Below are 17,594 nucleotides of genomic sequence, written 5' to 3' on the forward strand. Positions count from 1 at the left end.
AGGAAAGATGTCATGAAGATTGCTTTAAAAAAATGTCAAGTGTTAGAATCCTTTCATGTCTACAGAGGAAGAATGATAGGCTTTGACTAAGATATTTTAAATTAATTTCTGTGCTTTTATAAATTCCTAAATCAAAATTAGTTAAAAGCAAATTAAACTGGAGAGCACTGAACTTGGAAAAGCCAATTTGAACATTAAAATTTATTTATCATATTGCATCATCTTGCTTTGCCTTATAGCTGGCACTTAATAAAGAAATCTATAAATTTTCTAATGGATTTACATAGAACTATGCTTATTTATAAATTATGTATCTTTAGTTTTAATATAAAAATTCTCTTAAGGAAACTCCATATAATCTTTGTTAATTAAACTTTCAAGTTTGGAAACAGCTTTGTTATAAAGTAAATAGTGCTGTACACTACTTGTAGAAGCTTAAAAAAAAAGCTTTTATGAAGCTTTTAAAAAACAAAGGTGATAATAGATGACTGCTTTTAATTGTACTGTAATTTAGATTATTGCTTAATTTTGCCTTTTTAGCTCTTGGATACTTTAAATTTTACGTAATTTTATTTTCTTTCATTGGCAGTTCCTCTCGGTTCTGCTTCCTAAAAATAACTAAAATTGACCATTTGTCACCACCTCTATGCAACTGTTTATTTAGGGCCTTGTCATATTTCATCTTCGTGTATACTCTCTGCAGCCTGTTGCTGGATTTGCTGCTTCCACTTCTTCCTCTACGCAGTCTTTTCCCTACACAGCAAAAAGAATGATCTTCATAAAACCTGTACTTCTCAGCCCAGAACCCTTAAATGGCTTCTCATCTCAAAGGACTCCCTTCATAGCTGGCCTGTGGCTGCTTCTCTCATCTCATCTCCTAACACTCTTTCTTCACTGTGCTCTGAACACAGGGCTTTCTTACTGTCTACCTTAAACATTTTAGGATTCCTATCTTCCTCCTAGGACTCCTCCTCTTCTAGATATTTGAATGAGTTATTCCCACACTCTATCCAAGATTTTGCTAAAATACATTTTATCAGAGTCTATCACTGACTTTTCATATTTAAAATCCTCTTTCCTCACTTGCAGAGCAATCTAAATACATAATTGTGGATTTTTATGTGTTTTTCTCATCTTCAACTATTTTTTTTTTTATTCAGGCCTAATTTGTCAGCAGATATTTTTAGCAACTTGTCTTATTGAATTCTTTCAAGACAATCAAACTAATTTTACAGAAACAAAATCTTTTTTGTATTGGTAAAAATCATTGCCTTATATAATATCTTACTAATTCTCATAATTATAATGACCGATACAGTTGGCATAAATGCTTTGGGAATAAACATATCTGATAGATGATAAAGCTAAAACTTAACTGGTACAACCTATAGGCTTCATTCAAGAGTTGTCCAACAGACTCAACCTACAGACCACTGTGGACATCAGTCAGAATATATTACAGAAGTGGAAAGCCTTTGTTAATCATCTGGGGAGCTGATCAAATAGATCTCAGTTAAAAGAGTTTGATTTTTAATTAGAAAAAAACTGAAATAAATTTAGCATGATTATATAAAACAACTCTTCTATATTATTCTGATTTTATTGTTGGGTTAGTTCATCTTGAAAATACATTGTATAATTATTATAATAGACCATGTAAAGTTAACTCCAAGAATGGGAACAAATGACTCCTAGAGAATTGTAGCTTTTCATAATATATATTGTAACAAATACATCTAATGAATAATTCTGGAAATGGATGAAAGTGATGGTTATACAACATAGTGGGTATGCCTAATGCCACTGAATTGTACTTTTAAAAATTATGATAAGGTTTATGTTATGTATAGTTTACCACAATAAATAAAACCTAAAAATAAATTTATACTTATATTCTTTTAACATAAAGAAAACCTGTGACAGTATAACTGTATAGTACAGAAGAAAAAAACAATCCATGGACTTAGAAGACTTGTATTTATAGAATACTAATTATGCCATGAATATATTGGATACATTTTGGCAAGTCTTTCACATTTTCTTAGTTGTAGTTTTCTTATATTTAATATGAATGTACTTCTCAGTTCTGTTTTATGAAGAACAAATGAGGACTTTAAACTGTAAATCAGTTTATAGATTGTAGGTATAACTTTTCATATTTTCAGAATATTTAATTAATTGAAGTGACTATTGGTATTGGGTAAGACTTTTGGCTTGAGGCATTTGCTGTTGAAGTATTTAAGCTGCATATTTTGAATTTTGGGTTGTTTTTTTTTTTTTTTGCATGAAAATACAGCTATTTTTTTCCCCAGGTTGTGATTGAGAATGAAATGTTTATCTTATGTTTGGAGAGTCTCATTGGGCAGTATTCAGTTTTCAGGGTTTCTGTTATTGGTGTCTTTTCCTAACAAGCCCTCATCATAATGTCTGAAAAGAAACCCCCTAAGCCAAGATAGATTTTGGATAAATTAGCTTTTCCTTTCTTTTTTGAAGTCACTTTTTTTTTTTTTTTTTTTTTACAAAAAAAAAAAAAATCCTAGAAAGACCAGTAGATTGGGTAAGGTACAATGATAAAGTCATAAATCAGAATTAAGTAATAGAAAATTATTATTTCGAACAATGATTAAATTGATTTTCTGATGGTTCACCTTTAGTGAACTAAAAGATTGTTTTTCCCTCTAAGAAAACCATGAGGAACTTAGAAAAGTTGGAGGAACTTAGTTAATATAAGAGCTATTTTGCAAAAATACAGAATGTGGGAAAATGATTATTAGACAGCTCACTTTAGAAAGAAGCGCTTTTAATACTATAACAAGAAAATAAGAATTTGAAGAGGAAACAGTGTATATTAAGTGAAATACATATTGAGTGTTCTCTTTTGATCTTGACAAAGAACTCTGTGACCTAAGATACAATGTATAATACTAAAAAGATCTTAGTCTTAGAATTCACTATTTTAAACATCTTCCATTACTTAAAAAGTATCTATTGACTATGATTGAGATGTGCCCTGTGTTCAGTTTCAAGCGATTATTTTTTCCCTTAGTTGTACTATTTCTCCTATTTGCCCCAGAATTACTGTAAATAGATGTGTGGCCCATTGATGTATTTTAAAATTTTAAATTTGAGTGCCTTTAGACAACATACTCAATCTTCTGTTTACCATGGTTTCTACCATTTTTGTGCTCTCAGCCTTTCCACACTAATTTCACTTACGTGAAATATCTGTGTTCTGGAGACATACCTAACTCTTACTGAACCTTTACGTAACAGGCAAAACGCAAACATTAAAAGCAAAATGATAGTTCTTGTCTAACTCATGCCTACAAAATGCTTACCTTTCTCTATTATGCTTAGGGGATTCCTGCAAGACTTGGGTGGGCAAGTCTGAAATCAGTGATCTTTAAATTATTGCAGTGCATTGTGTCATCTCCTATTTTTACAAGTTTCTAATTTTTCAAGTGCTGTCAAGTCTGTTATAATATATTGCGCATAAAGGACTACTAAATTTCCAAGTAAATCAGTCTGACAGAGAGTAAAGACTGCTAGTTTTATTCTAGGTATTCTGCATGTTTTTTGAATTGATATTTATTGGAAGGGATACATTTCTTGGAGACTTCTTTTGGGGAAGGGTCTATTACTATACTAATATTTCCAATTATATTTAAAAGAATGTTCTCAAATGTGATGGTTGAGCTGCTTTTGTTATAATAGAACTTAAAAATAAATCCTGGAAATCATTACAGAATTTGAAATGAAAAACTGAACCATCCAGATACCACTGTTTAAAATTGCCGTGTTTGCATTCTCTTTCGTACTCTGCTTTATTTTTCTTCATCAGACTTTTCACTACCTAACATTGTATATTTGTTTCTCTGTTTGTCTCTTCCTACTATATAAAACCATGAGATTAGGGGCTTATTTCTCTTTACTCTTTTACTTACCTGCTTAAAACAATGTCTGACACATAATGAGAAACTTACTAAGTATTTGGTGTGTAAGTATGTAAAATCCTTCTCATCTGACTTTAGTATGTTCTCCTTTGGGGACTGTCCTATCCATTTTATCTTCAGTGGTCCTTTAGCTTAATATTTCTGAAACACATTCTGATGTAACTTACCTTACTCTTAAGCCTTCCATTGCTCACAGAATGTCATCAGTCCTTAAGTATCTCTCACTTAATCTTACTACATTGCTGCTATTTGTTGTCTCTTTAATTAGACCTCTGAACTTCTTGAAAAACTATGTTGTCTTCATCTCCTTATCTACCTAACATAGTATATGAAGGTGCTTAAGAAATGTTTGTAGCATGAAGAAGTAATATATTTACATAGGAAAAAATCTCAAGTCCAGAGGTGATACATGTTGATTATTATGCTGCAAGTTAGCCATAAAGGTGGACTCCCTCAGTCCAGTGTTCTACCATTAATAAGAATGAATTTCAGTTTTTAACAGAAAGTATCTTGTTCCTTCACTTGCAGATATTGATGATGTTAAGAAGTACAAACCAGGTTACTTGGAAGCTACGCTTAATTGGTTTAGATTTTATAAGGTGCCAGAAGGAAAACCAGAAAACCAGTTTGCTTTTAATGGAGAATTCAAAAACAAGGTAAAGATAATGATCTTTATTATAAAACGTGCCTTGTGATGATTCTTTGATACTTTAGGTTTGCGAGGCTTTCTTAGGTGAATATTTGTATATAACATAACAAAAGTGCTTTATAGTGACTCTAAAGACATTATTTTACCTTGTGGTGCTTGTATGATACTTGAAGTTTGTGAGAGTTTCTTATGTGAGTATTTGTATATAACATGGTAACAAAAGTGCTTTATACTGACTAATATGTAAGGGCATTATTTTATCATATTTATTTAAAAGGATTTTTTTTCAGGAGATGTAAGTGAATCAGTAACACTTGATACATATGTGTATTCATCTCTTTATTGATATCTCCTTCATCTCAGAAAATGAAGGATTTCTATCATCAGTCTAACTGCAAATTGTGTATGAAGAAGAACCTTCCATTTACTATTCTAGACAGGAGAAAGTTACTTACCATAATGTAAATCCAAAGAGGGCTTCCCCCTTAAGTGTACATTCTACCATTTCTGACTTAAGCTGTTTAACAATTAGGAAAGCACTTGAATTATGTTACTGTCATAGGATTTTTCTATTAGAATACTACAAAATTACCATGAAGTGTTCTAATGTGACACAAATGGAGAAAATGGGCCAAAAACGTCAAGTCTAAGGCATAGAATATTTTTTTAAAAAGATTTTATTTATTCATGATAGAGACACAGAGAGAGAGGGGGGCAGAGACACAGGCAGAGGGAGAAGCAGGCTCCATGCAGGGAGCCCGACATGGGACTTGATCCCAGGTCTCCAGGATTATGCCCTGGGCCAAAGGCAGGTGCTAAACCACTGAGCCACCCAGGGATCCCTGACATAGAATATTTTTTAAAAAATTATCACCACTATATAAATTACGTTATGTATACCCCAACATTTAAGTGGGTACTCGTAAGTAACATATGTTTTGTAAATAAAATGAGTCATGTTAATGGAAACTTACAAGTTATAATAAATATTTTGCTATATAAGAATTTATTGCTTGACTTAGTATTTTTGAAAAGGCACATTAAAAGAAGCCTTAAGATTTTGAGGGGTTTGTCTAAGATTTATTCAATGTGGTTATAAAACTCTTATTTTCGATTGGATACTCTTACTTAAAAGTAAAATATTGAAAATTTATAAGATAAATTGTATTTTTATCTTTTTTTTCCTGTAAAAAATGTTGTATTTTATATTTGAGCTCTTTCTGCCTCAGGATATGATTGCTAAATCATGAATTTATAGAGTCAGGTGGTTTAGGAGTTGCTGGATTTTGTTTTTTTTTTTTTTGCTTGGTTTTGATAAATATTAATTCTTTCTGAATGAAGACTAGATCATTTATACAACCTAATTTTTAGAGCATAATCATCTTATGCATTGCTTTTTACCACTTCTGTTTAAAATACAGTGCCTATCTCAGGAAAATTAAGTTGTATCTTTTCACCATGTTTGAAAAGATGATTCCCGTGCTATCTAGATTTTTCCTCCTGACCTCTTTAAGCAAGTACTGGGAAAGTGATTCTAAATAATCATAATTATCTGAATGATTTGGTTAAAAATATTTTCTTATATTATCTGGACAATATTGTCTTTTTTATCCCACATCTTGGCTGGGACTCCCCAACATGACCTCACTGAGCCATACTTGTTCATCTCAAGCAACTAGAGAGCTGAGAGAGCTTTTTTTTCAGCAGTAAATTTCTCATTATTATTACATCTTGGTTCCTTTGGAACCAAGGATTTTCTTCACTTCTTAGCATGTGTTGTCAAGGAGAAAGGAGGTAGTATGAATTAGTTAATATATAAGGACTCTTATTAAGGAAAATTAGAAAATTAGCAATCTTTGGAGGAAAAAAACAAAAGAATATACTGCTTTAATAAGTGTTCCTTTAGACAGACTTAAGAGGTATATATTGTTGATTTTGCATTTGGGGACATTATATGAATTTATACCAAGAAAATATTTGAAAATGATAAATGCCTTTAGACAGTGGATACTCTAAAATTATTATGCAGCTAGATTGCAGTTTTGATGATGATGAAATTAATAGGTTTATGCTTACTTACAGGCAAGGGACTAGCCTAAGCACTTTGCATACAGCTTATCCTTTCAACAACTGGATAATTTATTTATTTTAAAAATTTTGTTTATTCATGAGAGACACAGTGAGAGAGGCAGAGACATAGGCAGAGGGAGAAGCAGGCTCCTTGAGGGGAGCCCCATATAGGACTCAATCCCAGGACTCTGGAACCATACCCTGAGCTGAAGGCAGACGCTTCACCAACCAGACATCCCTCAACTGCTGGATAACTTAAATCAGGTGTTGGCAACTTTTTCTGTAAAGTACTAGATAGTAAATATTTTAGACTTTGTAGGCCATATGGTCTCTGTCACAACTACTCACCTCTGCCATTATAGTGCTAAAGCAGTCATAGGCTGTGCACAAATGATTGGGCATGATTGTGTTCAGTGAACTTTATTTACAAAAATTGGTGGTGAGTTAGATTTGGCCTACAGGCCCTAGTTTGACAATCCCAACTATAAATTATCTTCATTACCTTCTATTTGTAGATAAAGAAGTTAAGACTTAGGGAGATTAAGTAATTTGCTCAAAAATCACAGCTGGTAAATAAGGGTGCCAGAATTTATACTCAGGTTTGCCTGACTCCAGAGCTCATGTTCTTAAAAATAAGGTGTCATAGTGAGAGTAGTTCCATGTTAGTATAATGATGTGATCTTTATGTCCGTTTTTGGTTTGGAACTAGGCTTTTGCTCTTGATGTTATTAAATCTACTCATGAATGCTGGAAAGCATTGCTTATGAAGAAGTGTGATGGAGGAGCTATAAAGTGGTAAGAATTTGTCTTTTCTATGTGATGTTACTTTGTTATTAATGCCACTAGACAGCCGTATTACACTAGTCAGATCTGATTTTTTAAAAAGAGAATTGCAGTTTTTTTTCCGTTAAAAAAAAAAACTTACAGAGTGCCAATATGGAAAGTAATACCAAGTGCTGCACACTATGAAACTAGGAATTGGCATAGTCCCATTTCCCAAGGGATTTATAGTTTAGTAGGGGATACTGTTGAGTAAAAAGACATTTTAATTATAATACACTGTGATATGTGCAAAGATGGAGTAGAAAAATTAGCATTTTTTAATATGCTATATGTAAACATAGTTATTTTAATTATGTGTAACTACCACTTCATTTCTTAACAAAATAGTAATAAACCTTTTTTTCCAACGTGATATGGATCACTAGTTGATTAATGAATGGGAGTCAAATGATAGTAACATATACACAAACATTTTATTCTCTTTTAAAACCATTAAGTATATATTTATCTACCCTTTGGATAAGGCCTTATCTATATAGGTTCCAAATAAATTGTATATATTCTAACATAATATAGAATAGAAAACCAAGATAAGATCATCTAATCCTTAAACTCTTATAGTTAAACCCTTACAGATTTTTAGGTTCTTTTTTCTAAACTTTCTTTACAGTTTTCTTAAGCCACACCTACTTTGACACCAAGTTATTATAGTCATCTTTATCGAGGTTTTTTTTTTTTTTTTTTTTTAGCCTTAGTAGTTTTACAGCCTACTTAGTGTTCATAGAATCTGTTCTCTTTCCACACTCCCTTCTTTGATGAGCATACTTACTGCTTAAATTATGAAATAGTAACAAGGGCAACTCACTTAAACAGGTTTAAAAACAAAAACGATGAACTCCTGGTAAGCCTAACTATAGGAAGCAAATACTCTTAGTCATTCTGTAGAGTACTACCCAACTTCATTGTCGTCTTCTCTGAATCGGGAGAAATTGGGAAGCTATTCACTCTTCAACAAATACTGATTCGAGAGTCTGTTGCCAGACACTGTACTGATACTAGGATTATTGCTGTGACTACAATAAATAGAGTCTCTGCCCTTTTGGAACATGAAGTCTGGGAATCAAGAGAGACATTAAAGAAATCATTAGAATAGGGATGCCAGGGTAGCTCAGTTAAGTGTTCAGCTCTTGATTTCAACTCAGCTTATGATTTCAGGGTTGTGAGACTGAGCCCTGCTTGGGGTTCTACACTGAGCATAGTGTCTGCTTGAGATTCTCTGTCTTCCTCTCCTTTTGCCTCTCCCTGCCTCTACTCACACACTTGCTCTGTCTTTCCAATAAATAAATAAATGAATGAATGAATGAATGAATGAATGAATGAATAAATAAATAAATAATAGAATAACCAGGTAAATAGTCTCAAGAAATAATATATCCATGTCACCGAGATGTTCATCTTGTCTACACATAAATGTTTAGTCATTATACCTTCAGATTCTGTTCCCTTGTACGCTCAAGTAACACTGTCAACTCATTGATCTTCTTTCTTCTTACTGCTTATGTAGACCACTGTTTCTTTCAGCATAGTCTTAAAATTTAGCTGATTGTTTCTAATTTAAGTAATACATTTTATTAACAACAAAACTTGAGTGTAACCGAATACCTTCTAATTCTGACTATCCTAGAAATTAGTAGACCTAGCTATTCTTTATGATATTCTAAGATATTCTAAGTCAAATATTCATGTGGTCCTGGGATTGACTCCCACATCAGGTTCCCTGCCGGGAGCCTGCTTCTCCCCCTGCCAATGTCTCTGCCTCACACTCTGTATCTCTCATGAATAAATAAAATCTTAAAAAAAAAAAAAAGAAATCAGAAATGTACTGTTCCTTTTGCCAGTTTCACTAACCATTTATTATTCTGACCCATTTATTTTCCAAGTTTTTCACATTTTCATTGATTCTCAGAAGCCCCTGTAGAATATTTGAGGTTTTTAGCTCAACTTTTAATTCAGTATTACTTCAGTTTTACTTTAATTCAGTTACCTGTCATTTATTTACTCAGAAGTTGTTTTATGTCGCAGTTTCTTTCTTGTTTAATATACTCTAGTACTGTCAGAACTATCTTCGAAAAATACAAATGTGATTATCATTTTTTTGGTTTAAAAACTCCTTGTAGCTCCCTTTGATCATAGGATATAATCCAGGTCTTTTGTATATTAAACAGCATGTCCAGACCTACTTTTCCAGCCTCCTGTTCTGTCCTCTCTTCTCTCATTGTCTTTCTCTTCATGAATGCCTGTTCATTCTTCAAGAAGCAGTTGTGGGGGTTTTTTGGGTTTTTTTTTAAAGATTTTATTTATTTATTGAGAGAGTGATTGAGAGAGAGAGAGAGAGAGAACATGAGTGGAGGGAGGAAAGGGCAGAAGGAGAAGCAGACTACCCACTGAACAGGGAGCCCAATCCCAGGACTCCTGGGATTATGACCTGAGCTGAAGGCAGACGCTTAACCAACTTAGCCACCCAGTTGCCTGAAGAAGCAGTTTAATGCTACCTCTGCCAAGAATTTTTATTTCTTTTGGGCTGGATTACCTCTACTCTCATATCACTGCTGTGTAGAACCTGGGAGTGTTTTATTTATTTATTTTTTGCTCTTGCTCTAAATTGAGTTTGTATCTGAGCACTTAGTGAAAGAACTTGACACATAGTTGGTAGTTTATACATGCTTACTGCATGACCAGATATATTACATATATAAAAATGTGTTCTTCCAGATTATTTAGGCCTTTAAATTGTTTCTTTTTTACCTTTGTAGAGGAAGGTGGACTTGATCTATGTATGGATAGCTCCAATTCTTTGAGCTTTCTATAGATTTACTTCCATGTCCGTATTTTTTCTATAAACTCTGGAGGTTGTGATGCAAAATCATTGTCATTCCTATCTCTTTAAATTTTTCTTTCCTTTTTTTCTTGACTACTTTGCTTTAGAATGAAAAGCTTTGACAAATCTGTATCCTGAACACTGTCTTTGAAGACCTTCATGAGTGTGTGCCTTTGTCTGATTTGAAATTGTTTTGAAGAAAATAATTTTCTCTTTACTAAAAAATTCCAATTACTAGCTTTGTAAATTTCATCTTGTATGTGTTTATTATTTATTTGCAGGCAGTTTTCTATTTCTGTATCTTTTTATTTAGTCACTTATTTTGCACTATTATAGGTCTGTTAATATACCTTTTTATTATTATTTTTAAATGCAGTTTGGTTTGTCATCCACAGATTTTTGGTATTGCTGATCATCTAATGTCATGTCTGCTTATTTGGGTCAGCAAGATTGTGAATAGGGTATATAATGTTTATAAATTAAGAACAAAATATTTAGTATCTTATTATAAAATGGAAAGCAGAACATTCTCCTTTGTCCTGTTCTTAAATCTCATTTATAATAGACACCTTCACCTTAGTCATCCTTCCTTTAAATGATTACACTGCTTTTCATCTTACAGGCCATAATCATAGTTTAAGACTAAAAAGGACTCAAATATTATAACCTCCATAGGGGCTCCCTGGTTCATTATTGTATTCCCATCATCAACAAATGTCCCTAACATTTAGTATAAGAATTGTTTGAATCATTAAATATGAATCAACTATTTTTACATAAGGGCCAATTTAGAGAAAATAAAAATGTTTCTTGATAACATGCCTTCAAACATTCAAAGTACCTTAAATCCTAAGAGGAATATATTACAACCCAGATTGTGTACTTTATTAACTAAAAGGATGTCGATGAGGAAGTTGGCACTATTTTAAGCTAACAAAATGCTAGTATAAGAGCCTATTAGAGAAATAGTATATAAGAGGCTTTGTAATCTCTCATCTTTATATTGGTGTGTCTTGCAAGATTCTCTTAAGTCTATTTGTGTGTACCTTCCACTTCATTCTTGAAACAGCCATACTGATAATTTGTGCAAAGTGAGAATGGCAGAGCCTCTTGGCTTTCCTTGGTTCCATTGGTTACTTGTCAAGATATTTTACTGGAGATATTTAGAAGTTATTCAGAATTTTTAAAACTTAGTGTTGGCTTTAATATTGACTCTTTGTTGTAGGAGCAGAGGGTTACTTTAGAAATAGGTTATCAGATTTAACATAAAATACTGGATACCCAGTAAAATCTAAATTTCAGAGCAATACATCTTATTAACATAAGTGTCTCATGCAATATTTGAGATATACTTAACTAAAAAATATTTTGATCTTATTTGAAATTCAAATTTAATGTATTTTATCTGGCAGCACTATTCTAGAGAAGACTCTCCTATTCTCTTACCATAATTTTCCCAGAATTTCCAAGGTATGTTTTACTTTGGTTTAGTTATAACATTAAAAACATAGTGGAAAAAAAAAAAAAGATAGTGCATAGTATAGTTAGCATATACCATGCTTTCTTCAGAGGACTAGCACTTAAGACTTCACAGTGTTTAATTTTCTGCCTTGTTCTTTTAAAATCTAGTTTTCATATTCTTTAGGGAAACATCTGACTTTTAAGGCCTTACCTTTTTGAGTTTTTAGCTTGCATAGATATGAGCTGTTGAAAGAGAACACAAAATAGTCTTAAAGATAATGCCTACTTGCATCAAATTTTATTCATGCCAAGAATGAAAATAAATCCCACATTTTGAGTCTGGGATAGAAAGCAGAACAGCCACTTAACTGTAATTGCTATATATCCAATGTCTGATTACAGACAGATGTAATTACAAAGATAAATAACTAGATAAATCTTATTATCAGTATATCCCAAAATATTTCACAAAAGCCATTATGAAAATGCATTTGATAATATATATCTTTTAGGTCCACTTGGAGGGCGTGTGTGTGTGTGTATGTGTATGTGTGTATGTGTTTGTTTCATCTTCTCTAACGATTTGCTAATTACTTTTCTTTGGTTTTGCCTCCCTTCTCTACTGCCTCTTTCTGTATCCATTTTAATGTAATTTCTTTGATGAAATTTTAAAAAATCATTCTTAATATATTTGAGAGGAATGATGCCTCTGCTTCATCCAGGAAGTAGGAAATACACAATGGGCAACATACTTGTGGAGATAGCTTGCCATTCTCCATTGTGTGGGAAGGCTTTGACCATGGAAGGGGCTCCTGTCTTAACGCCTCCCTGACCTTCCCTCCCCTTAAGAAAACTGAGTTTTAATGTTCATATGCTTTCCTCTCAAATATTAGGAAGGTCAGATAAGGTAAAAACCTCTGCCCGTATGTAATTAACATTCTAGTTGAGGAAATGGATAATAAATACACAGGTAAAATGTATACAGTTGACCCTGAACAATGCAGGGGGTTAAGAGTGCTGACTCTTAGCTTAGCCTTCCATACCTGAGAAAGAGATTTTGTAGCATCTTTCACTGTCCAATTACTGTGTATCACCTCACTTAGACGAAAATTCTTCCTTATAGTCATTGTTCCAGGGGTCAAATTTAGTTTTGCTTTTCCTTACTAAAGGTGAAGTGTAGTTGTGGTGTATAGTCTTTTATATATTGGGAGATTATATAGATTTGCATATTATTATTTAAATTTTTAAAAAATTCTAGAATGTGCATTGCTGTGGAGCACTATATTAACTGGAATTCTACGTTCAATGTTGTAATATTTGGAGTTGGGTTTTGTTTTGTTTTGTTTTTTGTAATTGTTTCTTTTTTATCCCAATTAATAACATTGTCCTTTCCTTTCCAGCACAAATGTGCATATATGTGACAGCCCTTTCCATTGCACTCAAGAGGAAGCAAGATCAATAGTTGAACTGGTAAGGGGCAAATATTTAAAGCATCCTTTAATCTTACAAACGTCATGGGGAACTCTGGCAGAAATTCTGAAAAATCTAGCAATGAAATAATATCAAGTCTTTTGGGAAGCATAGTTTTAAAAAAAGATTAGAATCTATTTTTTTTTAAATCAGGGGATTTAAATAAAAAACTTGAGAATCTTTTAGTTGAATTTTTAAATTCTCTTTTCTAAAGTACATTAACCACATTGGGGCACCTGGATGGCTTAGTTGATGATTAAGTGTCAGCTCTTGACTTTGGCTCAGGTCATGATCTCTTAGTTGTGGCTCTGTGCTCAGCAGGCAATCTGCTTGAGATCTCTCTCTCTCTCTCTCTCTCCCTCCTTTTCTCCCTCCCTCCCTCTGCCTCTCTCCTTCTCTCAAATAAAAATTTTTAAAAAGGTAGATTAACCACTTAAATAATTCAATATGAAGCTCCTTTTCTTAATATCACTAATTTATTGTTTATATGCATTTTCTCTCCTTTACTGTCCTGTTGCCATGAGTGATCCAATACCAGTGTCTAAATTGTGATTGGCTGCTGGTACGGGTGCATTTTGGCTCAAGAAAAATGAAAGAAGACTATTTCTCCTTTTTTGTCCATTCAGTTGGGCTGTCTTGCAAGCTTTCCTTCTAGCTAAGATGATATCCTTGGATTTTTACATATCTTAGTGATAAGGCTACCTGGAGGCAACAATCTATTAGGAAATTAATGCTTGATTTAGAAACCACTAAATAAGAAAATTCATATTCAGATAATCAGATACCATTGCTATATAGTGTGTTCAGGAGCCGTCTTAGGCTAGAAATCCCATTTATAAATTAATGTTTTTCTTTTTGATCTTTAATTATGAGATCAAAACTGGTGAATTTAGATCTTTACTTCAGGGACAGTAAAAATGTTTACTCACTATGGCTGTTTTCAGTTTTTTTCCCCACTGATACATCAGCTGTTTAATTAGTATCTCCTATAGTAAAGTTCTAGGTACTGAGGATGCAGTATTAAAGAAAAGACAGGAAAAACCTCTGCCCGTATGTAATTAACATTCTCGTTGAGGAAATGGATAATAAATACACAGGTAAAATGTATACAGTTGACCCTGAACAATGCAGGGGGTTAAGAGTGCTGACCCTTCTAAATAGTTGGAAATCTATGTATAACTTTTGAGTCCCCAAAAACTTAACTAGTAGCCTACTTTTGACCAGAAGTCTTACTGATAACATAAATAGTTGCTTAATGCGTTTTGTATGTTATATGAATTATATTTTGTTATTATAATAAACTAGAGAAAAGAAAATGTTACTAAGAAAATCATAAGGAGAATACATTTATGGTATTATACTGTAGTTATTTTTTAAAAATCCACATATAAATCGACTTGCACAATTCAAATCCCTATTATGTAATATATCTGAATACAAGAAGTGCTATTATGGAAAATGAGTAGGGCAGAGGGGATAAAGTGCCAGGAGTGGGATTAGAGAGGTGGTTACTAAAAAGGAAGTCAGGGGCAGCCTCACTAGGAGAAGACTGACATGAGTCAAGATTTGTAGAAGGTAAGATTATTAGCCAAGTGACCATCTGAAGGAAGAGCATCCCAGGCCACAATCCTAGAGGCCATGAGACAAGAGGATGCCTGACACATTCAAGAAATAACCCAAGAACCACAGTAATTGGTGGTATAAAGAGAGTCTAGAAGGGGATGGAAGGAGGTGAGATAGAAATGTTCAGATCTAGGGGTGGAAGTAGTGGCAAATTATTATAAAAGACCCTGTAAAACAGTATGTAAAAACTGTCTTAAGAAATTTGTTTCTTATTCTGAATGAGGTATGGAACCACTAGCTAGTTTTAAGCAGAGGATGAATATGAACTGACTTATATTCTGACAAGATCACTCGGGCTGCATTGGTGAAAACAGATAATAGGGAGGTAAGGGAAGATCAGAGAAGCCGTTATAGTAGGGCACAGTATCAGATTATTTTCTCCAAGTTTTTAATTTTGTATACATGTAGATTATATTATAAACTTAGTTCTTATCAATATTTGTTATTACTTCTTTAAGGTGAAAAATAAAAGGAAAACAAAAAATTTTATCTTTGTCGAAGTAGTCTTTCTCTCACTAATCTCAGATTAAGACTATTACGTTTAAGATTTATAAATAATAGATATAATACATTGTCTTAAAATTAGCTACAAGATTAAAGTTTCTATCTTATTTTAATAACTTAAAAATTAACTTAACTTAATTTTGAGTGATTAGTAGAACTGTTGGAGGAAACATACTTATGAATATATATTGACCAAAGCACAATTAAGTGGAATAGCATTGAGATAAAATCATAAATAGTCACCTGATAGTATGTACAGGTCAAGTAGGAAAAATACTGTCATAATCAAGAAGAGTAAAATAGAAGCCAACAATTTGACAAGTATTACTTGGAAGCATTTGAGAAATAAAATAGCTAAAGAAGTAATTTGTCATGGTCAGGTCTTAAGGATAGTGGATCTGAGGAATATAGAGAGAATGGAAATGATCAAAATAATTAAGTGATTTTGTTTATGAATGTAGATGTTTGAATTATTTACAACCAGAAAGGCAAGGCTATGTCAAAAGCAATGCTTGTGCAGATCTCAACACACTAAGGATCCATAGAGGAAACGACCACTGCCCTGTTACTCTGGATGCCCAGGCCACAGCATGAGTCTCTGGCAACAGGAGTAACATTCTGTAATAGTTCAACCACAGGACCACACAATTACATGTTTGGGGATATTTTGTCAACTTTTTTTTTAACGTTTATAGCCAAAAATAGGGGACTTTTCCCCAATTCTTAAGGATGGTATAACTAGAAATTGGAACTTTATTTCCAGGAACAAGATAGGGAAGAGCAAGAGCATTTATAGGGAACAAAGAAAATTGTGTTTGTGTATGTATGTGCACAGATGTGATTTGTCTTTCAGTTCTAATATTAGTTGCTATTAATGACAATTTATTTGGCTACCGAGATTTAAGATGCTACCTTTAGGATCCATTACTGTAGGTAAATTTTTTTTGAAATTATTTTGAGTCATTGAAACAAAGTTTACAAGATTAATCTAATAGACATATAATTAGAAAATGCATAGTTTTTTCTAGTACATGTGGACACTTCCAAAAATTGAGTATTCTATTAGTCCATGAGGAGAGTTGCAAAAAAATGTCAGAGTTGATGTCATGTAGACAACATTCTCTGTGTATAGTATAATAAAGTTACTTATCAATTATGAAAATATTAAAAGAAAAAACCCAAATCCATATGTTTGGAAACTAAAAATACTTCTAAGTAAGTCATGCCTCAAAAAAAACAAATTCTAAGAAATCGTGAAATAACTTAAACTTGAATGACAACTGGGTTGCTATGTATCAAAACTTGTGTAATGTAGCAAAAAGTTTTTGAGAGCAGTAAAATGATATAGCAGAAATGAAAATTGAGAGGCCAAAGACTGGATTCAACAATGATTCTGTTCTTTTTCTTTTAACATAAGAAAGAAAATTACAAAAAGTAGGGCAAATTTATTTTTTTAGGGGGGGAGGGACAGAGGAAGGAGGGAGAGAGAGAATCTTAAGTAGGCTCTACACCCAGCATGGAGCCTGATGCAGCGTTCGATCTCATGACCCTGAGTGCATGACCTAAGCCGAAATCAAGAGTCAGACGCTTAACCAGCTGAGCCACTCACATCCCCCCACAGCAAATGTTTAATGAAAGAAAACAGATAATGGCACGGATCAGTTAAAAGCTGATTTTTAAAAAAAGAATTATAGACAAAGCTATTATAGGAAGGATGATGAAAGAGAAAGCACAAATAAAAATATCAAGAATTAAAGAAATAATTATGGACATAGGAAATATTTAAAAATAATCAGAAGGGAATACTAGGAGATGTTTTTGGCAATATCTTTCTAAATACAGATAAATTGACCATTTTGTTTAAAATATAAATTATCAATATTGAATCAAGAATAAGTAGAAAAATACAGCATAGGGAATTTAAAAAAAAAAAAAAAGAAAACAAATATACGTAACTTATCCCGAAAATGGCCATTTCTCCCTAGTAATTAATGAAATCAGTTGATTTTTAATCAGAATCTTAATGGGGTTTTTAATTGAATTTGACAGGATGATTTAAAAAAAATTTTTTTTTAATTTTTATTTATTTATGATAGTCACAGAGAGAGAGAGAGGCAGAGACACAGGCAGAGGGAGAAGCAGGCTCCATGCAACGGGAGCCTGATGTGGGATTCGATCCCGGGTCTCCAGGATCACGCCCTGG

At 32.8% G+C, this 17,594-nt stretch overlaps 1 protein-coding gene across 1 annotated transcript in view; it reads left to right on the plus strand.

Annotated features, from left to right (window-relative positions):
* Positions 1-17,594, plus strand: part of PPA2 (inorganic pyrophosphatase 2) — an 81,045-nt gene that overhangs the window by 51,153 nt on the left and 12,298 nt on the right. Inside the window, exons 8-10 of the mRNA XM_038582455.1 lie at positions 4,482-4,609; positions 7,382-7,467; positions 13,195-13,264. Of these exons, the coding sequence (XP_038438383.1) occupies positions 4,482-4,609; positions 7,382-7,467; positions 13,195-13,264 (284 nt within the window). The remainder of the gene's footprint in view (positions 1-4,481; positions 4,610-7,381; positions 7,468-13,194; positions 13,265-17,594) is intronic.

This window comes from Canis lupus, chromosome 32 (genome assembly GCF_011100685.1).
Source record: "Canis lupus familiaris isolate Mischka breed German Shepherd chromosome 32, alternate assembly UU_Cfam_GSD_1.0, whole genome shotgun sequence".
In the NCBI taxonomy this organism is placed as follows: Eukaryota; Metazoa; Chordata; class Mammalia; order Carnivora; family Canidae; genus Canis; species Canis lupus.